At 30.7% G+C, this 24,727-nt stretch overlaps 1 protein-coding gene across 1 annotated transcript in view; it reads right to left on the reverse strand.

Annotated features, from left to right (window-relative positions):
- Window positions 1-24,727, reverse strand: part of LOC129966000 (sedoheptulokinase-like) — a 157,746-nt gene that overhangs the window by 103,579 nt on the left and 29,440 nt on the right. The window contains exon 2 of the mRNA XM_056080329.1: window positions 20,603-20,905. Coding sequence (XP_055936304.1) covers window positions 20,603-20,905 — 303 coding nt within the window. The remainder of the gene's footprint in view (window positions 1-20,602; window positions 20,906-24,727) is intronic.

Raw genomic sequence — 24,727 nt, forward strand, 5'->3', positions numbered from 1 at the left:
TAGTGGCATGAAATGAAGGGCAGTACTGTCATCTGTTCTTTACTAGAAGAATGATCTAAACTATTCAGTTCGTTGCCGAACTTAGAAGTAAAGGAAGGAGATCAGGTCAATAAATATTTATTTTGTAATGCGGGCTTTGTAATAAGAAATGTTAGGTGTGATACATAAAATAATCATGATTCTAAAACTTGTATTCAAAGTGAATGAAATAAATTGAGTACACATATAACAGAAAAAATATAACATTTCATTTTTTTTTTTTTTTTTTCATTTGCAAAGATACTTATAATTTTAGGATCGAGAAGTTTGGATGATATTATTTAAGATTTTATGATACATCAAATATAATAATTTGACTTTGTTAACTTCTAGGTTAGTCTGACCTTTTCGAATCTGTATACATATTTTTACTAATAATAAAATAAGATGAAAAATAAAGATGAAAGTGTGTGTGTGTGTGTGTGTGTGTGTGTGTGTGTGTGTGTGTGTGTGTGTGTGTGTGTGTGTGTGTGTGTGTGTGTGTGTGTGTGAGAGAGAGAGAGAGAGAGAGAGAGAGTGCGTGCGTGTGTTGGTGTTGTATAGGCCAAACCGTCTGACTTAAAGTTATCAAATTAGGAACATATATAATATGAAATATAATCTAACACATGTGATTGTGAAATTTTAATTAATTAAAAATCAAGTGAAAATTCTTAAGTGAAATTTTTTCTTGATTAATTTTAATTATGATTTTCTTGGTTAATTTAATGATTTCCTTGATTACTAAAATATTATTGCACAAAAATGAAGTTTGCACCATTTCAATCTATAAAAAATATTTCACTAGCGAACATCTCTCACAGCGGGCGTACCACCCGTGCTATTTCTGGAAATCGAGCTCATGGGGCGGTGATGCATACGTGCATTTCAAACTGAAACGATTTTTAAAGGTCCTAGATGGCTTCCTGCGTCAATTACTTTTGAAATAAATATAGTTTTGGTATCCTGATTTTCAGTTTGCTCATATTCAGCCTTTGATATTTTACTCATCAGCTGATTCCTTTCGCGTACGCTCCGTCCCGTGAGTGTGTCTAGAATAGAGGCCTCCCGTCCCGAAAGGGTTAATGATACCAATATAAAATCCTACGAATTTTTGTTGAATTTTAGCAGTTTTCAAAAAAATGTCTGCTTCTGAAATTTTTAACATTAGATAATACTGTTGCCCTGAAATTCAAACCATTTTCATCGTTTCATCAAATATTTAATAGTATGATTTTCTTCAATAGTTGAAAGCTAAAAATGCTGGAATCTGTTTAATATCTATGTATTTTACAAAAATAATTTTAAAAAATGAAGCTAAAATATAGATAAATTTAGAAAACAGATGAATCGGATATTTAAATTTTAAATAGCGTTACGTTTTCATGATATTGATCTCCTTTAGAAAGGCTCATGGGCACAATAAACAGAACTTGAGTAAGACAATTAAAATAACAGGCTTAAGTGTCAGTTAATTTGGTAAAATCATAGACATGAAGTTATATTTAAAGGATTCAAATGAAATTAAAATAACCAATATTCCCGGCGAATCAGTTGGCCGCCTAAAATAACTAGTAAAATGATACATTAATCTCTTAGCCAAGCGGATGAAGGCAGCTGCCTATCTGCCTAGACGGAAATCCACTTTTAGTAAACAGAATAGTGAACAATAATAAAAATAAGAAATGGAGATTTTTAAACTCAGAATAAAGTTTTTGAGCAAACAGTGTTTGGAAACATAGTAAGTGCTGCAACCCTGCAGCCCCTGTTATGAATAAACAATTCTATTCATTCATTACATAAAAATTGATGATTCAGCGGATATTTTTCTGAAAAATAAATGAAAATGGATACATAAAATAAAAATTTTACTTCGATCGCTAAATTTTTATTCTTCCTAAAATAAATTTCGAAAATTGATTTCTAAAAAACAGGAATGGTTAAAGTATTCCCCAAAAAATTTTGCAATATGCTTTCACTTTTCTTTACACAAGCTGGCTTGCGAAACAGAAAGATAAAACGAAATGTATGCAAATTCGAAAAGTAAAATAACTTTTCTCATACTTCAGCTCGAAAACACTTTGCTGCCTTTTTCGAAAAAGGCAGCAAAAATCAATTTTAACGTTTCCTCTGAGCCAGAAAGAAGAAAAACAAGAAAAGCTATTGATTGGCTGAAGATAGCGAAATGCTATATCACCTCTAACATTCACCATCAATATCAAACTAGTATTTGTAACCATGGATCGAAAGGCATCAATAATTTGGGCTCATCTGTCACTTTTCAAATGTAATGTTTAAAATATGAACGAGTAAAAATATTGTGTTTATAGAAATCGATCAGTAAAGTATCATCGATTTCCACTTCAACCCCTTTACATTGATCTTTGTCAACTCATTCATTCGCTTGCAAGTGGGAAAGAATAATAAATACATTTATATCGAAAAGATTAAAAAAACAAAAACAGAGGAACTAGTTTTCCTGAAACTCTCTCGCAAAGGTGAAATCCCCTTTCCTTGTGTACCTTGAGTAAAGCCGCGAATACCTTGTATGACATTTGTGAAAGATAGTTATAAAATATAGTTCTTTGATGTGAATCTAGCATTTTTACTGAATCTATCATGGGAATATAAATTTTTGACGTCTTTCTGTCAATTGATTGGCACCAAAATTTGACACGGAATTACAGTTGTAGTCACAAGACCAAAATTTGACACGGAATTACAGTTGTAGTCACAAGACCAACATTTGACACGGAATTACAGTTGTAGTCACAAGACCAACATTTGACACGGAATTACAGTTGTAGTCACAAGACCAAAATTTGACACGGAATTACAGTTGTAGTCACAAGACCAACATTTGACACGGAATTACAGTTGTAGTCACAAGACCAACATTTGACACGGAATTACAGTTGTAGTCACAAGACCAACATTTGACAAGGAATTACAGTTGTAGTCACAAGACCAAACATTTGACAAGGAATTACAGTTGTAGTCACAAGACCAAACATTTGACACGGAATTACAGTTGTTGTCACAAGAGCAAAATTTGACACGGAATTACAGTTGTAGTCACAAGACCAAAATTCGACACGGAATTACAATTGTAGTCATAAGATAATATATCGAGTTTCATTGATTTATGTCGTTACGTTTATGAATTATTATAATTACGTTATAATACATTGATCTATACTATACGAAAGCATAGATCTAGAGATAATCAGCCGTTTGAAAGATATGGCACAAAATTTGAAAAGAATCTATTCTTCAGATGCTAAATCTGTCTACCAAATGTTATCTAATGTACGTTTGGTAGTTATAGAATTCACTTGTACTCGAATAGTTAGATAGGCTTTCTGAGAAAGGATTTCATTCAAAATTTGGCAGAAATCTATAAATTTAATATTAATTCTATATACCAGATTTCATCTGTCGAGTTCAAAGCGTTTATGAGTTATCGTGTCCACAGTTAGACATAATGCCAAAAAGAAATTTTATTATATTCTTTAAAAATATTTCATGTTGATATTTATAAAAAGCAAAAGAAATAAATCCTGCAAAATATATGGGGAGATCACAATCTTTTCAAAGATATGAATTTTAAATAACATTACTTCTAAAATTTATAATTTCTTATAAACAGTAAAAATATAAAAAGACAGTTATAAGACAATGAGCCATTCTATGGAATTCAAACTATATATAAATTTCTTTAAAAAGACTCATTAAATATAAGGTGAAAAGTGGAATTATATTGTAAATGTCAATATGAGATGCAAGATATTTATAATTGGGTAACATGAATTTATATATATATAATATATATATATATATATATATATATATATATATATTGTTACGAAATTTCCGGGGTTCGCTTGGATAGTGGGAGTTATATGGTGTGGAGAACACTTAATCAGCAGGCGGCAGTAGAAAATAAAACAACGACGTTTATTTATACAAAGACACACAGGACAGCACAAGGACGACAACTATATACAGCACAGAAGACGATTATCTTCAGCCGAGACGTGCAGCATACAAAACAGCATACAACAGACTCTACTACAGACAGTAGCGCACAGCTTAGTTCAGTACTAGCTTCACTCCGTCGCTGCTCCGCTTATCTCTGGAAGGCCATTTCTTTACCGTCGATACCGACCACTCTCCTCTGTCGCTCCCGACTACCACCTTCTCTGTCCACCACTGGTTCACGACCCCTGGCAGCTGCAGCTGCTTCCTTTTATAGGGCTCAGGACGCGGGGATAGAAGCCTCCCAACCAATCAGGAACGTTCGAGGCGTAACTCGGTTCCTACTGGACGGTCGGGAAAATTCTCGATTTTTCGGGTATAATATATTTTGGCGCCAAAGGCGCCAAATTCGTCGCCAAGCTCTGGAACCTCCTATGGAACCAACTATGCTGGGAAGCCGCATCACAGATTCGTAACAATATATATATATAGTACTATAAATGATGGCATATATATATATATATATATATATATATATGCTATCACATGTATACATATGCTATCACACACATATATATATATATATATATATATATATATATATATATATATATATATATATATATATTCATTAAATTCGCAGTTCATAGCGCTGACAAATTATAATTTCCAGTATCAATTAATATAGCTCCTATGTATGATCATTATTATCCGAAAAACAAAGATTAAATTTTAGACTTGAAATAATGTTAACCAGCTGGAATAGTCTCCCCGAAACTTTCTCGCGTACTCTCTAATAAAGGTTCATTTTTGTTGTAGATGCGTTTTTCTCATCCAATTGAAAACAAAATTTGACAGAGAATTAAGATTACACCCACAAAATGCCATATCAAATTTCATATATTTAATTTACTTCTTTTTTAAGTTATCGTTTTTACATGCTTCTGAAAGCACAGACCGACAGACGTCCAATTCTTTGTTATATATGTCCCAAAATTTGATAGGTGTCTATACTAAGGATCCCTAATCTATGACCCCAATTATAGACATATAGTTCTTTTCATTTTGAAGTTACAGTTTAACTTACATTCGCAGCTAGACACACGGACATAGATACGTTTGACAAAAAATAGATACGTTTGACAAAAAATAGATACGTTTGACAAAAAATAGATACGTTTGACAAAAAATAGATAAGTTTGACAAAAAACTTTAAATTTAGTGCATATACCAAATTACATCTGCCTAGTTCAAAACGTTTTTTTTTTAGTTATCTTTGAATCAGGTAGATATAATGCCAAAAATGTGTTTTTCATAAACAGGGAGGTCTAAAACGAGAAGATTCGTCAAAATCTCGAGTTCGAATTTTTTGACGATAATAAAACTTCTATATTTCGCATACGAAAATGTAAAAATAAAGTATTTCAGTATGAATGGAACAATCAAGAGGAAAAATGTTTGTGTCATTTTAATGGTTCGTTTTTGAATCAATATTCTCATATTCAAAATCAAACGAGAAACAACTTCGTAAAATTATTTACACTGAAAATTATAAATATTATTATTCGGACTTTGACAAAATATATTCCTGTCAGTAGTTTTTCAGAATACCTCAATAGTACCTCATGTTTTTCTGTGAGTTTGAAGGTGAGTAAACTAATCAATTTTGTATAAGCTTCTAGTTGGATAGACAAATATAGACGAAGAGTTGCTTGCAAATATTTTCAGAATGCAAGACTTAAGCTTACATATCATAAAGTTAGACTTCGTAAGTATTCATTTAGTTGAAATACATAAATTTTATACTAAAAAAACAACGACGGTTTCTAAAATAAACAATAATATTACTAACAAAATAAGCCGCCGAAGTCAACACTTTTCAAAACTCTTTGTTACACAACATTTGCTTCAGTTCATTGAATAACATTACACAATAATTTATTTATTTATGTATTTAAAGTAAACAAAAATTAGAAATTATTCTATTTACAGAGTGCATGAGTTAAAAACACACAAGGAACAATACAAGCCACAAAGCAATTAAAGCATAGATAATAAAAAAAGGAACAGCAAAGAATACAGAGTGAAAACATTCTAAACAACATATAATTTTTTTTAAAATGTAAAAAGCTAGCAAGAATCAAAAAGTAAAACACGCACAGGCACAATATCAACACAAAAGCTTGAGCACGCATAAACATATCAATAAATATAGTTAAAAATAATTTGTAGTCAAGCATTAAACAAATGTATAGTTAAATCAATAGAAAAGAAGCGAAGTAGATAAAACGCTTTGAAAGCACAAAGAATCATATTACGAATGACAACAAGCATTCAGTTGTGTGTGTGTGTGTGTGTGTGTGTGTGTGTGTGTGTGTGTGTGTGTGTGTGTGTGTGTGTAATGATATCAATCAATCTAATTTAAATCCTAATTAATTTCCAAATTTTTATCTTAATTTAACTCATATTAACTTCATTCTTAAATGTTATTGTATTTACTGATCCAATCGCCACTTTCTTTTTTGATTTATTTTTACGCCCTCTACAAAACTGCTGTTTTAGCAGGTTCTCACGTTCCGAGAGAAGGGTTACAAATCCCTAATGTTTGCAACTTTCTTTTAAAGATACCTACATTTCCCTATCCTAAATCTGCATGTGTCCAAGAAATTCCAATCAAAATCCCATTGTAAAAATCACTGAGGGCAAAATTTCTCTCTCTTTTGCTCTTGTGTCGCGATGTAGACTGATGTATCTCGTCGCTTCTTCCTTGTACATAAAATATGCCACCCAGGATAAAATAAATTGAAGTTAAAAATTCGAAAATTTCTTTTATTTGGACACACAACTACTAAAAGCCTTATGCAATGCCACATCCATTGATGAATTTAAACAAAATTTGGCACGCATATTTCTTAACACTAAGAAAAATTCACTGCTCTATTAAAGTTTCTATAAAGGATGCGAAATGAGCATTAAGAGATATTTTTCCGTCCCAACTCGGAACAAATCACCCCACTAGAGTTTATATTCTGTTGAAATTTCACAATTACATATTCCAGCAAAAGATTCAAAATTACAGATAAATTAACCAGCTGAATTGCAGTTCATTTTTTTACAACCTTAACTTTATAATTATGGCTTTATTTTTCAAAAACTATTTTCTATTTAAACGGTCCAGTTTGAACCTTCTTATTTAACTTCACAAACTTCATGTTTATAGAGAAAGAATTTTATAATTGATTTTACTCTGACTGTTAGCTGTGCTAGAGTTCTGAAATCTTTCCCACTTATGCATTATTGATGGTAAATATTATTTTACTATTTTCTAAAATTAATTACTAGTTAATGGTTAATAAATTATTTCATTCCGTTCCAGAGGCGCCATCTGATAGAGAGTTTGAAATTTAATAGAAATCAACACCAAAAAATTCAAAATAATTTATTTTTTTTAAAGTCATTGCTTAATACACAAATAATAGTGAAAGAAAACATTTTTAGGGTTTCCAACTGCAGCTACAAAAAGTTAATTGTATGTAGGAAACTTGTCATTTTGATTCTTTTCATTTTGGGGGGAACTTTATTCTTTATAACGTTTGTAAAAAATGGTTTATCTCTAGGGCTTCAATATCAGGGGATTTTCGGGTCACGAGGGGTTAATATTGTTGGACAAAAGTCAGATCCCTTACAGAAAAAATCCCTTGTTTGAATCCCTACCTGAAGGTGACCCTTGAAAAAGTCTTCAGGATGGATTCTTAATTTCTTCCTATTTTTATTCTTTTTGTTAATATTAACAATATTGGTATAATTAATATTAACTTGATATTTTTACTAATTTGGTTCTCTTATATGAAGTGTAGAGAAAATACTGTAATCATCGAAAAATTCGAAAACGAGATTTTTACGAATCCCCACGTTTAGAGATCCCCGAGTTCGAAAAATACGTTTTTGGAAAATGTTTGTCTATCTGTGACAAAAATAAATAAAAAAAAAAAAACTTTTAGCTAGACGGATGACATTTGGCATACGAACTTAACACCAAATTTGTATATATATATCAAATTTTGAACAAAATCCATTCAGAGGAAGTCTGTCTGTCCGGCTGCTCTAATATAAGTTTACTCAATTATTACAGTTATATGGATAAAATTAGATACATAGATTAGACACCTATAAAATCCAACAAGGGGTTGACCGTCTGTCGCCTTGTACTTCCAGAAGCACGTAAACGCGATAACTCAAAATAGCACGAACTTAAATATATAAAATTTTGTATGCGATTTTGTAAATACAAGTGCAATTATGTGTTACAGTTTGATTTAACTCGTTTGAACAAAATAAATGTTCGGATACTATTAACCTCATGCCAGGGATTCATCGACAAAGTACTCGCCAAGCATCAAGCGTTAAATTCTGTAAAAATATTAACTCCACGCAAAAGGTTAATATTTTGTAACTATCGTATGACGATGCCATACAAGGCGTTTTCTGTGATTACACCTTTATTAGATAAATCAAAACCGCAATGATTTAAATAAATCAAATTTGATAAATGGTTTTGAGGTTGCAATTTTGATCCAATAATATTTATAATGAGCTATGATCTCTAACACACATTTACCTTTCCGTATATCTGGCAACAACCGATTGAATTTAGTTTAGTTTAGTTATATTAACGTCCCGTTTTAAAGCAACACTAGGACTATTTTGAGACGGACCTCGTCATTTTGAACCACGGTCAGATGACGAGGACGACACCCGAGCTGACACACCACAACAACCAATTGAGAGTGCAATTAATAAAATAGATATAATTGCTGACCTTGTATTTAATAACTTATAAAATGATTACAGGTCCCAAACGTTTAAGAGAAAAACACGTCCAAAATTCATTTTTATTACAGAATTCACTCTTCAACAAGTTCATTTTATTAGAGAATATGCGAGAAATTTTTGGAAAATCCACTACTGCTACTTTAATTCATCTTTTGTATATCTATATTGTAATTAAATATTGTTGTAAGAACTGGTAATTAGTTTTGTCACAAAAGATTGGCGTTCTAAATTTATTCTATATATATTGTACATTTTCTGCAATTTAATACTGATAACAACTTTCTTGTTTGCTCTTGTGTTGCAATTTTGTTCTCCAATACCCCCACCATCCGCTCTAATGCTTTATACCCTGCAAAGAGGCTACAATAGGGCGGCCATATAAGTAAATAAACATTAGTGAAAGTGTATATTTAAACATTGATTTTAATCACGTGATTTATTCAGTGACTAAATAATAAGTAATAAAAGAATAATCCTTCAAGTTATGTGACTATGCTCAGAATTAATTTTTCAGAAAACACTCAAAAATAGTTATACATTTTTAATATTTGCGCAAAAAAAGATAGAAAAAACATCTATAAAATCAAAATATATCAAAAAAAGTGACAAAAGTTTCTTTAAAGCTTTTTTTATAGCTAAAAAAAGGTACAAAGCAGAAGTCTTCTAGTTTAGAGCTTTATAAAATGATTAGCTTAAACTTTTGCAGATAACTTAAGAAATATTTTATCTAGTTCCTGAACTAAAAAAATAAGCAATATTTCTAATCACTTTAAATACTGGGTTTCAACTCCTTAATAATATGAAATTTTCAATTTTTTCGCATTTTGAAGCACTAAAATAACTATAAAAATTTTCTAAATGAATAGATTATTTATTCTCTTGTTCAGGAATTGCAAAGCATATTAAGAAATTATTATACTGAATTTGAACAAAAAATATGCTTTAGATTTTAATTTATGAGGTTTTTCATAAGAAAATTCTATCAAAGATTAGAATTTAAATCTAACGATCTAACAAAATCTAACGATGAGAAATAGAATTAAAACTAATGTAAATTCAAATTTAAAAATCAATGTAACTTCATAAAAAATAGACTTCGAAACAAAATCCAAACGATTTTATAAAGAAACCAGTTCAAACATTAAGGATAAAAAATAAAAGAAGTTTCATAATTCCGCAAAAATTTGACTTTTCAATGTAGAATTGCATGAAAATTTACATTGCATACCTAGCCTAATGCTAAAGAATTACGAGTCACTCAAACGCCCACATGGATCGACGGAGAAGATGCCAAAAATTACGGATCGACGGAGAAGATGCCAATAGTTCCGTATAACTGACATTTATTTCTTGGGGTTGAACACATGTTTGTAATCCCATTGCTTGACAATCACACGTGCGAGACGTAAATTTATGTTTTGGAATGAAATCTCCTGCGTCTGACATCCATTTATATTTAATTTTTGACAAGAGTTACAGCTCTAAAAAGAAGCAAGCTCATTATCTGCCCTTTAGAAGCAAAATTTTGCCAGAAAAGAGAAATAAAAGCTTCCTTCTTTTTTTGAATGCCGTCCAAAATATTCATCTAAAATATCATAATAAAAGAGATAAGAAGTATGGTTAGGAAAGGATATTGACATTTTGCGGTTCGCAAACCCAGACCGGCAGAAATATCAAACCAACATCCTAAAGATTCGGTCACATGCAATTTTGCCATAAAATATCCTCTCGTGTTTCAATCACTTTTATTTTTTCTTTTACGGACGGAAAAGATTTCAACAAAATGGAGATAAAAAAAAAGCATTTCTGGAGAGTGCGCTGAAGGGTGGAGACCATATTTTCAGAGGAAAGTAGAAAAAAGTTGAGTATAAAGCAATACAGATTTTTGGGGGAAGGGATGTTTTATTTGAAACCTCTAGGCCTCTACATCTTGGAAATGTCAAAATGGATAGAAAAAGAGAAAAATGGCGGTGGGAAAAAATATAAAAGTTGAATAACAGACGCCAGGCGCGATGCCAAATAAAATATCCACTAGTAACACAACAAGGGAATGGTGCGTTTCCGCTGAATTTCGTTGCGTTTTGAAACAAACGGAAAAACCAGTGACCTCATCCGAGGCAATAAAATGTTAAATGTGATGTCACGTAGCTATTATGTTCCTCTCTACAGCAGGTTGTTCTCAAAAGTGTTTATTTACAAAATTAAGCCGCCATTCAATGTTCAAGATAAAAAGCAGTCATAAAAACGATTTTATAGCTTCTGTAGAAGAAAAGGAAAATAATCAGACGAAGTAGATTTACAAAATTTGATTTCGATTTTAATCCATGGGATCATTGTGCTCAGGCCTATGGTGTATACTTTGAATACAGTCTTCATTTATATCGACAGTGTCGTTTCGTACCTTTTCATTTGAACACCTCTTGTATAAGAGTTGGAAATTAAACTTAAAATTCATTAATAATTATCTTTTCAAAAACAATTTTTTTGTCTGTATATTTATTTATACAAGTTGGTTGAAACTGAAAATTAAACAAAAGAATATTTTTTTAAAAATTTACCGAAATTCAGTAAAAATTTACAAATTGATAACATTGATATTAAATTGATTTTTTTAAATTTTAAAATGAAGTAAAATTTAGTTTTGTACAATAATATTTTCAGAAGAGATTGCAAGAAAACAGCAAGATTTTGTTTTATTTTCAATTAATTAAAATTCTAATTAATATTTTTTAAAACACTCACCGAAGTGCACATTCTCAACTTCCAAGAGATATACGTGCCAAACTTGAAAGCTGTAAGTCAAATGGTCTGGCTTATACGGCGCCGAAACGCACACGTTTATATATAGAGAGAGAGAGAGAGAAAATACTTTTCCAGTGCTTTTATACTGTCAGATTTTGATAGAGATTTTCTACACGTGTCGAATTTAGGTAAGCAAATTAGAGTGATCTTTTAGAGGAATGTGCTAGGCTTGCCATTTTTTATCCCTTCACTCGGATCGTGTGAAAGTGCATTTTCACAGCACTTCTGCAACACTTACTAAAGAATTAAACCTTTCAGAACATAGTTTGCAGTAAAAATTAACATAATCAGCGTTTTTTAATCTCATAGCAACACGTTCATAAAAGCTAACTTTTCCCATGCAAACACAACGTGCCCGTGTCAGTTACAGCTCGATTCTATTTTATGTGGAATAAGATTTTCGAAAATATGCTTACAATATTCATGAAAAATTTGATTAAAAATAGAAAATGGATATGTTAAAGAATTAGTATCATTCAAAAATAAATTTTTTTAATAAATTTTTTTTTTAATTTTAAGGTGATGTCAAGCTCTTTTTGGATTGTGAGATTGTGAAATGTTACAGCGAAAAAACGCCAAAATTTCGTATTATTTTGAATTAAAATAATAATTAATGTTTTAAAAAATGTTCAAAATTTGGTAGCTGTAGGTCAAACGATCTGGCTTGTAGTAGAGCACACACACACACTTTCGTCTTCATTATCAATATAGATTAAATATTAATTGTGAATCTTTATGTTTGTGATATTGTGTTTATTTGCAAAAATAAATAAATAAAAAAAACATCTGTCCTTCTTTAAATTAATTTTTCCCAACATTTTACAGAAATGTATATAAGTGATGTTAAAATACTAAATTTCATCATTATCCTCAATGCGCTTATGGCTTATTGTACTCAAAAACAATTTGAATCATAAATATAATTTAAAAAAATGTTTTTTTCTGACTGAGAGGTCTCAAACTTAGAAATTCGGTGAAATCTCGGGGTCGAATTTTTTGACAATTAGAACACTTTCTGGCTTTATACTTAGTACAAGGGAAAGTCATAAACGAAATACAGAGCAACGTGATATTCAATAACAGAGACGCTTATATTGTTGGAAACAGTGCCATCTCTTATAATATAATATTTGTTATAATTGTTGATAACAGCAAGATTTAACAAAATAGTGCATTGTTGAAAATGTATTGTTTGTCGTAGAAAACACAAAACTAATCAGAATGCAAAAATACATTTGATCAAAGCGCAACTTAATCTGAAATCTGCAAATAAAAACTCATTTGGCATAATATTTTGGAACTCTAACTGACAAAAATGGAAACAAAAACATTGGAAATACTTATCCTGGTCACGTGGCTCTGGTTTGGAGTTAGAATAGCACTTTTTTCATCTTGGGATATTATTTACTTTTGGCCAACAATAAAATATTTGGATACCCTTTTGGAAGAGAGCCTCAAAAAAGAAAAAAATTCTTCAAAACTTCAAGCTAAAATCTCAGAAGATCCATCAATTCCCATTCCAGCAGATGATAAAAAAGGAAATTTTTCGGCTACGTTTCAAGCATATCATCCAATAGATTATAAATCAGTACCTATCGAAAAACTCATGGACAGAGAAATAACAAAATTCGCCGAATCATTCCGCAAAAATTGAAATTAAAAAAAAACTGACCAAAAAAAAACAATAACCTTGAAAGCAATAGAAAAAGTAGAGAAATTATATCAACTGGGAACACACCAAAATTCAAAGAACTGCCTCGTCAAACTCAAAATTCTTCAGTATTGAACCATTCAAGAAGACTACAAATTTTAAAAACAAGGAACCCTCCAAAAAAATAAATAAATATGATGGAAAAAGCAAAAGAAAACGCAAAAAACCCAGTAAAAGTAAAAAAAAAAATAAACCACAAAGCAAAAAGAAAATTTTTTTAAGAAGTTCATGCAACCTATGCCTATCTAAATTCAAAATATTATTGAATCTAGATCAGATTCCACATCTCACATAAACCTACGCAAAATTAAAAAAAAAAAAAAAAAAGAGACCGAAATCAATTATTAGCAACAGTTCAGAAGAAATCTCAAGCCATCCTAACTTGTCACCAGAGCGATGTGTTCAGCCCAAAAAATTTAAAACGAATTATTATGATATAATAGTATCTATTTTGTATCCAATTCAAAATTTTTTTTATCCTTCTAAATTTTTAATTTTTTTTCTCTTATCTGTGATATTTTTAGTCTGTGATATATTTTGACTGTGATATTTTTTAGACTGTGATATTTATACCCTTATCTGTGATATTTATAAGCGCATCTGTGATATATTTTGACTGTGATATTTTTTAGACTGTGATATTTATACCCTTATCTGTGATATTTATAAGCGTATCTGTGATATTTATAAGCGTATCTGTGATATTTATAAGCTTATCTGTGATAATTATAAGCTTATCTGTGATAATTATAAGCGTATCTGTGATATTTATAAGCTTATCTGTGATATATTTTGGCTGTGATATTTATAAGCGTATCTGTGATAATTATAAGCGTATCTGTGATATTTATAAGCGTATCTGTGATATTTATAAGCGTATCTGTGATAATTATAAGCGCATCTGTGATATTTATAAGCGTATCTGTGATAATTATAAGCGTATCTGTGATAATTATAAGCTTATCTGTGATATTTATAAGCGTATCTGTGATATTTATAAGCGTATCTGTGATATTTATAAGCGTATCTGTGATATTTATAAGCTTATCTGTGATAATTATAAGCGTATCTGTGATATTTATAAGCTTATCTGTGATATATTTTGGCTGTGATATTTTTTAGACTGAGATATATATAAGCGTATCTGTGATATCTATAAGCATATCTGTGATATTTATTTATGAGCTTTTTTTTTCTGTGATATGTATATAATTTTTTGTTTTATTATGTTGTAAAATATTTAAGTGTATATAATTATATTAAAAATATTTAAAACTTTAAAAAAAACTACAAAAAAATTAAAATGTTAAATATATGAACAAAAAAAATTTAAAACTTAAAATGTCTATAAAAGGATTTAATGTACGTTTTTAACGTATTCATTGTACTGTTGGTATGTAATAAATACATATAAAAATACGAGCGTCTCGATTATTTAGCGTTGATACAATTATTTCATTTATATTGCGTTTGAAAAATACGAAGACTTCTTGCAGTAATAAATTAATCAAATATATCATATTGATACGTTGATCAGAAGAATTTAAATAATTTTATACCCAAATTAAGATTGGTAGCTACCATTGCCCAAAATTCATTTATTAAATAAATTTTTATTCATAGCTTATATCGTCTGTCGAATTTTTTAGAAGTGTATCTTAACTTATAGCATGAAATAAATATAATACTTTAAACCAAATTAGAAATAAATAATGTTAAAAATAAAAATGGAACCAAAAAGAAAGAAATGATGAATCTGGTCTGAAGACTTTTTTAAAGGAATTAAAATAAACATCACTAAAAATTTTAGGTAGATTCCTTATAATAAGAATACCTATTATAATGAAATTTCCATTGCAATTATTTCGGAATATTAATTAATGTGAAATATGTTGAGTAAAATTTTTATCCCGATTATGAGAGTACCTCTATAGAAATGCTTCCTGTTTGAAATGGGTTTATTCTGCAGGAAACAGAGTTCACCTCTGGAATGGATAGAGGTTGATAATTATTATTTTTTCCATATGAGTAAAATACCCAAATGAGATTTCTGGCTGGTCGATGATTGGACAAAAATATATCTTTGGAATAAATAAAGAAACCTCGATATCATAACCAAATCTTTCAACTACTATTCGCCCCTTTACTTATTTATTTTAGGATAAGGGAGTTTCAGTTACAATTTCATGATGAAAAAATTGTACTGATTTCATTACGTGTCCCCTACAGTCGATCAATTATAGTCACGGAACGGAAGCTGGTGAGTCAGTTTGATAATTATTAAAGGAAAAAGTAAATAGCAGTAAAATAAGTTATCATCAACTGATAACGCGTGTATATGCCGGGTTAATATAAACAAACTATCCCGATAAAAGAGCCCGTAACTGTCATAAAGTTTACAGAAACGGAATAAAACTTTGGTTCAAAGTATTTTGAAATATACGCTAAAGAATCATATGAAAAACAACAATTAAATTTTAAAAATTATGGTTACAGTGAAAAAATTTCAAAGTTTTCAAATGGCAACACCAAATTTTTTTATTGGAATATATTCTCCGTAGCAAAAAAACAATAAATGTCGTCGGAATGGTACCTATAGAATTAAGATCATCAGCGCTAGACAGATTAAGAAGAAAATAGAAAACAATTGTGGTGTAGTTATCACAGAGCTGAGGTTCTGCTTTGGTTCTAGACACCATCTGCGCATTAAAAGTGTGAAGTGGTTGAAGTAGGTCACGTAGAAAATTTAAGAAACACAAAATGTTTTGCTTTCTATTGCTTCTCTGCTGTTATTGGCTGTTTTCTCTTTTCCTCTTAGTGTGTCTACCGCTGAAAATTTTCGATTTAAGGTACCGTTCCAACACTATATATAGTTTTTTTCTACGAACATATTCCAATAAAAAAAATCGGTGCTGCCATTTGAAAATTTTGTCACTGTAATCGTAACTATTAGAATTCAACAGTTGTTTTTCATATGATTCTTGAGCTCATACCTCAAAATACCTTGAACCAAAATTTTATTCCGTTCTTGTGAATACTATGATAGCTATGATCTCATATATCGGGATAGTTTTTTTATAATAACCTGATATACAGGTGGTTGTCAAAATAATGGAAACATCTTAGATTTACAAAGAATAATTTATTAATATGGTGCAGGACCGCTTTTGGCATGTAATACACCTTGGATTCGCCTAGGCATCGATTCATATAAATGTTGAACAGTGTTTAGAAGAATATTGTACCATTCTTACTGGAGATATTGTGAAACTTTTGGGAGAGATATCGGTGGAGGATATCGATTCCGTATTGAACGCTCTAAAATAGACCATAAAGGTTCAATTATATTGAGGTCAGGTGACTGTGCGGGCCAATGCAGATGTTTAACTTCATCCTAGTGTTCATCAAACCATCATTGGACAAGTCTCGCTGTATGGATAGGTGCATTGTCATCCTGGAAAATTTCATCCCTTGCAGGAAACAAAGTTTGCATCATAGGATAGACCTGGTCAGCTAAAATTTCACAATACTTCTACCTAGTTATCCTTCCTTTCAGGGTAAGAAGAACACAATCACGATCATACGCTTTTGCAGGTGTCCTCCAAACGTGCACACGTCCTGTTATAGAAAAAAATGTGAAACACGATTCCTCAGACTATATTACTTTCTTCCACTTATCAATCGACCAGGTTTTGTGAATTTAACACCACTGTAGACGACATTTTCCCTTAATATCTGTGGCAAGTGGCTTGGGTATTGCACTTTGTAATCACTGACACTGAAGAATCCAGATAGGTATTGCGCTCTGCGGTCAGTTTTGCTGCAGTCGTTCGCTTTTTAGACATTACAATCCGGTGCAATACCGGGCGGTCGCTTTCACTGAGCTTCTCTTTCCGCCCACTATTTTGCTTTGCCGAGCTTGTCTTGCTGCGCTTTGTGTATGCTGTCATGACTTTAGACACCGTACCTCTAGAAGCGCCTAAAAGTTGGGATGTTTCGGTCACACACGGGCTCCTACCATTTGGCCTCTTTGAAAATCTGAGAGGTCCGACATTTTACGCTTTTGAAAAAAATTCCAAGAATTTCAGAACTTCAATAAAGCTAACACAAATTACCGGAATATATACATTGCTATTTATAAAAGAAACTGGTGGCTATTATCATATTTTAATGCTTACGAATCTCCTTCAAAAATGTTACTTTCATTCACAGGCGTTCCCATTATTTTGATAACCACCTGTATATATGTAATACACTAAATCTAAATTAATGTACTGAATTTAAATTATGTATGCACTAAATCTAAATTAAATCCTAATTAATTTCCTGATTTTTATATTAATTTGACCCATATTAACTTCATTTTAAAATGTTCTCTTATTTCCTGATCCAATTCCACCTTTTTTATTTAATTAATGCCGTACGGCTCTGTTAAAATGCATAAATCTGCACTATTACACGTTCCGAGTGAAGGGATAAAAAACTGTCATGTCAGGCAAATTCTTTTCAAGGATACCTAAATTCTCCTTACCTAAATCGACACGTGTGAAGATATCCTATTCAGAATCTCACAGCATATAATGATCGGGGAAGATATCTCTGTTTCTCTTGTGTCGCGCTGTGGATTGACGTGCCTCGTCGCTTCTTGCTTGTACTTAAATTATATCTCCCGGGTTGGAATAAAAGCGAAATTTAAAAATTCAAAGTGTCTTATCTCTCTTCGACCACGAAACTGCTTCAAAAATATATATTTTTACATTATATATATTATTAGCGTTATCTTTACGTAATATATTAGAACCATCTTGGTTACGGGAAAAGGAAATGATGGAAAATTCGACTCAAATCAAATCAAACTGAGCCACCAACTCAGTAAACAAGAATTACTGTTTAATTCTATTTTATTTAACTTTGAATGGCCTAGATAGGAAAAATTTTGACACGTCACTCAAAAGCTTCCGGAATCTTTTTTTTAATTTTAATTAACATCAATGGGAGAATAAAATCTTTCCAGTCTTTTCATTTTACTTCCTTTTCAGATAAGAAGAAAAATATACTACCGTCCTTTAAGAAATGACCGTAAATATTTTAATCTTACCTTCCTGCAAGAAAAAAAAAGTTGCTGTATAAACTTTCGCAAAATACTTAAGACATCGTGATCAAACACCGTTAAAATGAAAGCTTTAAAAAAATATTTTATCTTAAATGCAGTAAATCTTTTACTGCGCACACAGTAATAAATATGAAGCACGTCTGATAAACAGAAAGACTACAGTTTGATTTATTACTTATTTATCACATTACTAAGAAAAAAGTTAATGTTTGGACGAAACGGTAATAATGTCACTGTTAAGTCACCACATAAGAATGGTGACGATTTTGTTTTTGAGAATAAATAATTAACAAAATAAACGTTTTCTTCGCGCAAAAAGTGAAAAAAAAATCGTCGAAGGAATCTTAATATGGAGAATTTGAATGATTTCAAGTGACTCCATAAAAAAAGATACTCAAAAGAGAATAAAAACAGCGAGGAATTTATCTCTGTATTTCTTTTTATCCACTAATTTATTATTAGTTTTTACATTTTTCTTCTATAGAATGGAGATTATACTTGCGTTTTGGCCCTCATTTCGCTGATATAATCCAATTGGGAAAGAACTACGCGCATTGTCTGGTTTTCTATTCACTCTCAATTAATAATAAATAGAAATCATAGAATAGAAATAATAATAGAAACTCACAAAATAATTGAAAGCTAAGTAGAAAAGAGATCAGTAGTTTTCGGCCAATCCATAATTCACTCCCAAATTTAAAGTACAACTACAAGTACTGACAACAATTTTAAAAAAAACAGTGACCGTAGTTAATTAACAATCCATTTTTAATGTACTTTGGATCGGAAAATGCCATTTTAAATCATTGTATTAAGGTACAATATTAAACCATTGTATTCTGATGCCATTTAAGATGCCTGTTTAAACAATGCCATTTTAAACCATAATATTTAAGATGCTACTTTAAACGATGTCATTTAACAACCATTTAAGATGCCTTTTTAAATCATGGTATTAAAATGCCATGTCAAACAATGCCATATAAACCACACCATTTAAAATGCCCTTTTAAACAATGCCATTTTAAGCGATGTCATTTAAACCATGTTATTTAAGATGCCATTTTAAATCATGTTATTAAGATACTATTTTAAACAATGCCATTTAAAGCATATCATTTAAGATGCCATTTTAAATCATGGTATTAAGATGCCATTTTAAACTAAGTCATTTACACCATATCGTTTAAAATGCTGTTTTAAACCATGATATTAAAAGATGGTATCTAGATATACAGCCTAGCCTTCTCTCCTTTTGTCTGTCTATTTGTCATATTCATGTCCTGCGTTTAAAGCAATTTAACACTTTTATGCATTTATTATATTTTTAATGGTATTTCCATGTTTATTAAGAACTTTTCAATATTTCTATTTACTATTTGTTAAGTCACTTTTTTTTCAATAATACCTATACTTAGAGGTTAATAACCTCGAATTCAAGCACTTCATGAATCCAAAGACCATGGGCAAAAAACTCTAAAAAGAACTACATGCAGAACCTTATTAAATTTACACAAAAGAATTCTTTCTAACAACAAAATTATATTTTATATAACTTTGAGAAAAATGAAAATCGATTTAGCACTTTTATTATACTTTATAGAAGTAAATCTTACCGTTTTATTCCAATTAATTCATTCAATTTTACTGCACATCGATTCAGTGAAAATCTAGTTAACCATTTATCACTATTTACCAATAATTGTAAAGCTAAAAATTCATCCTATAAGGTTTGACAAAATGAAAAGTGGACAAGTTGAACGAAAAAAATTGGTTGGAAATCAAAAGAAATTGCCATGTAACAAAGCGTTGTAACAAAGGTCCCACCGTTTAGGTAGCAGGTCTATGCCTTTGTTATAGAAATATGGTGGTTGATTATTGAGGAAGTCCTGCACAGCTCCCTTCACTTCGCCGTCTGAATGAAAAATGGGTCCCCTGTAATGCTCTCTTAAGTGGCCCTAAGATGTGGGCATCACAGGGTGCCAAATTCGGACTGTACGGTGGATGTTCCAACACTTTCTAACGGAACTTTTTAAGATCGCCTGCTCATTTTCACACAATCGCAAGTGTCCACTTCTCATTTGGGCAACCTAATACTCGCAAATATTAGCATTTGCAAAAACAAAAATCATTTTAGGACAGCTCACCTGTCTCTATTCCACGTCCTGGTCTCTGTATCAAAGTATCCCCATCCAGCTGCATTCTGAGCGGACATGACAGGACGCTCCAAGCCGGTTATCATGGACACCACAAGGTCTTGCACCGTGCCGGCGGCGTCATATTCGGCCACCAGCTCTGGCTTATTCCTGGCCAGCCATAACAACGTGGCACATCCGTGTCCGGCACTCAGCCTCAGGTGAGAATCCGGCTTTGGTAGTGACGCTAGGAATTCCGCACTGCAGCGTCCATCTTGCCACGTGTACAGGACGCTCACCTGTTCTGTCTCGTATCTGCAAGGGAAAGAAATGATACTCTGTACAAAAATCAATAGAAGTTAACGTAAATAAAACAAAAAACATAAATTGTGCAACCGAATGTGATGCATGAAGTATCTAAGTTGTATTCTTGGCTCTAGTTATCGCTACTGGAAAAACAAGAGACGCCCACTCGGTTTAAATCGATGACAGTTAACTTGTAAAGGGACAGTTAACTTGTAAAGGGACAGTTAACTTGTAAAGGGACAGTTAACTTGTAAAGGGACAGTTAACTTGTAAAGGGACAGTTAACTTGTAAAGGGCCATAAGTCAAAACACAACAACAACAGTAATTTTCTGGAAAACAAACTTTTGGAAAGATGAAATTAAAAAATTTTAAATAACGGCGAAAGAAAAAGATAAAATAAAAATATATAAAATTAATACAAATTAAAAACTTAAATTGCCAGCAGGAAATTATATATTATATATTATGGGCATTTTAATAGACGTTTAGCGTATACTTAAAGATTTTTTTTATTTTTAACAATAGTAATGTTTTTAAAGTACTAATTTGACTAGCATTAACATTTTTAACTTTCTAATTTGATGAACATTTACAATTTTAATATAACAAATTCACGAAAAGAAAAAAAAAAGAAACACGAACAATCAGGTTATTGCTTCAATAAAGATCTAAAGAGTTCATCAAATCCAAGCATACCTTTGACTCTTCAGTAATAAGCATATAATGAAATATCTGCCTTATATATAATATATAATAATACCTTAAAACTACTTAAAAGAAAAAAACGATATATTATGATATCAGCAAAATCGTTTCAACTATTCTAAAAGAACTTTTTGAAATCATGAAAGAATGCTTAAACCTTCACCGCAAACTCAGGCATTTCTGTTACATTTCTATTTTTGTATTTATTATATTATTTTATAATAACTTAATAATAAAACAAATTAAAAATGAACTATAGTTTTTGCCAAAAATACGGAGTCTCTAAATAAATAAATTTGAAATAGTTTTTACCTAAACTGTTTAGATAAAATAATTTAAATCATAAAATAAAAAATATGTTACCTCCTCAGTATGAAACAATTTTTGCCATTAATTTTTTTCTCATCAAACGACTATTTTTTGTAATGGCAGATAAAGTATCATATATAATTAAAATTTAAAAAAGTAGTTAAATTATATTTCCAGGCAGAGATAAAAAATCTTACTTTCAAATAAAACTCACTATTATAAACAAAACATAAAATTAAAAATCAAAACAAAAAAAATGATATGCAATTTTAAATACCCGTTTTATTTAATTAATGCGTTATTGCCCTAACATAATTTGCTTTTAAAGTCAAGATTTTTTTTTTATTCATTTAACAAAAAAATATATAAAAAGATTATAGACAAATTATTCTCCAAAATCAAATGAAAGAATAATTGCGAATGTTGCTACACTTTAAAGATAAAAGTGAAATAAATATCAAAATATTGTTACGGATTAAATTTTCATTTATGTTAATTAAAGATTTTCCGATTTATTATTATTTTCTTTTCATTTTTTTAAAAGCGTAAAACTAAGCACTCAACAAATTACAATTTAAAAATTAATGGTTATACAATATATGCACACCATATTATTTCTTTCTTATAAAATAATAAATCTGCAAGTAAAAATATCTCTAATCGTACCAAAGAATATTTCTATAATGCATAAATGAATAATAATTTTTCGATATTCTTTTTTCGAATAGAGTATGAATGCTTTAGGGATAAAATTTTTCTATTACTTCTGATTTTTTTTCTTTTGTAATTTATTATTAATTGTTGTTTTAGTTTATAATATACAGACATCAAATTCAGCACAATATTTTTTCCAAATCATTATTTTTAATTATATAATTATGCATTCAATTATTTCTTTATTTAACTTTTATAAACTGATGAAGTTATGCAAACGATATTTTTATTCAATTGTTTTGTATAATTTAATGAAAATAATGAAAACGATTTTATTTAGTCATATAATTTTATATATATCCTAATGAAAGACATTATGTATTTATTTTATCTCAGATATTTGATAAACTATTATGAATTAATAAAATTTCAGTTGCAGTTAGTTATTGAGAAATTGCGAGAAATCCATTGTCTTTATTAAATTTTATGAGGAATAAAAAACTACTTTTTTAATTATTATGTTTAGGAAGTATTTATAACAAAAATTATTATTGCAAAACAAACAAATGAGAGCTTCGAATGTTTTTAGAACAGTTTTCTTTTATATTTACAGCAAGATTCTGAAAAAATCTCAAGTTCTCGCTAATATATAGAAAAATTAACAGTCACCAAACAAGAACATAAACATTTAATATTATATATATATATATATATATATATATAATGCATATTTCTGAAAAGTAGAAGGCAGGTTTGAAGACACAGAAGACGTTTTGGATTTTTTAATTCTCTTTAATACAATTTATTTACAAGCAGGCGCGGACAAGGTACGTCCACTACATCGCGAAACAAAAGCAGAAGTGAGAAAAGGGAACGAAACAAATGATCACTAGTCTTATATAACATGGGGTTTCCGTCCACGTGGCGATTGAATACACGTGTTGACCTTTGACAAGGGCAACTGAAGGATCATTTTCACTTGATACGTAGAAATGATTGCGCAGTAATTTTTACACAGCTTCATACGTGGAATGGTATCAGGAAACAAGAGAACACTTTAAAATGACCCTGACATGGGCCGAATTAGGCAATTAATTTAGATTAAATTAGATATTAAAATATCATTACATATTATATATATTCTTAATAAATAATATTACTGCATTCAATTAGCAAATAATATGAAAGATATACCTTTTTGATTATTTATACACTGCTATCCAAAATTAAAGCTACAAGCACAAAATCTAATTGGAGAAATATTTGTTTTATTGCTACAAAATTTGGCACAGAAAGGTATTATTACGGAAGAACGCATAACCATGTGGAAAAAGGGTGCTTTGTAAGTTAAGATAAAGATTATATCAATTATGATGCATTTATCTCGGGAAATGTCCGTCTAAAATAAGATGTTTATTGCCGAGAAATGCGGCAATAAATTTCCGAAAAGCGGGCTTTTAATGCCTGAAAGATCTTGTGGGGAGAGGACATCATGCAATAGCTCTTTTTTAGACCATCCCAAACATATCCATACGACTGAGATTTGGAAACTTCACTGGCAATCCATACAGAGAAAATCTTCTTCTTCAGGAAAATCATTAATAATGTGAGCTCTGTGTGGTCTTATCATCTATAAAAACAAATTCCGGCCATGCAGTATTTCGAGAAAACCTCACACAGGCCTCAGGGATCCCACCTCTATAACGTTGCGCGGTGACATTACCCCCATCAAAGGCGAACAGCGGTGCACGTTTGCCCAACATGATGCCGCCCCGCAGAAGATCCATCTACCATCAAAATGATTGATTGCCCTTACCTGGAAGGGATGTTAGCGAACTCCAGGTTTTCTCCAGATGAAGAATGTCGAATTACTTGTTTACTGAAAGCACACTCCCTCATTCTTGGTGTGTCCAAGAATCATGTTATAGTACTTCGGGAGTCCAGATAAGATGACTTGACTATTGTAACACAGAGCGTATTTAAACTTATTTTCGTGCTGCTAGATGGCAGACTTAAAGGCAACAAATTCAGGGGGCAGGCGAATGACATAAGGGAGCAGATACGAGTTTGGAAAGCGAGAAAGAAAAAGATAGGCTTATTCTTCACTTTATGACGTGATATGTGCGTTAACTGTCAAACATTCTATCCTCACGAAAGAGAAT

Source organism: Argiope bruennichi, chromosome 4, assembly GCF_947563725.1.
Source record: "Argiope bruennichi chromosome 4, qqArgBrue1.1, whole genome shotgun sequence".
In the NCBI taxonomy this organism is placed as follows: Eukaryota; Metazoa; Arthropoda; class Arachnida; order Araneae; family Araneidae; genus Argiope; species Argiope bruennichi.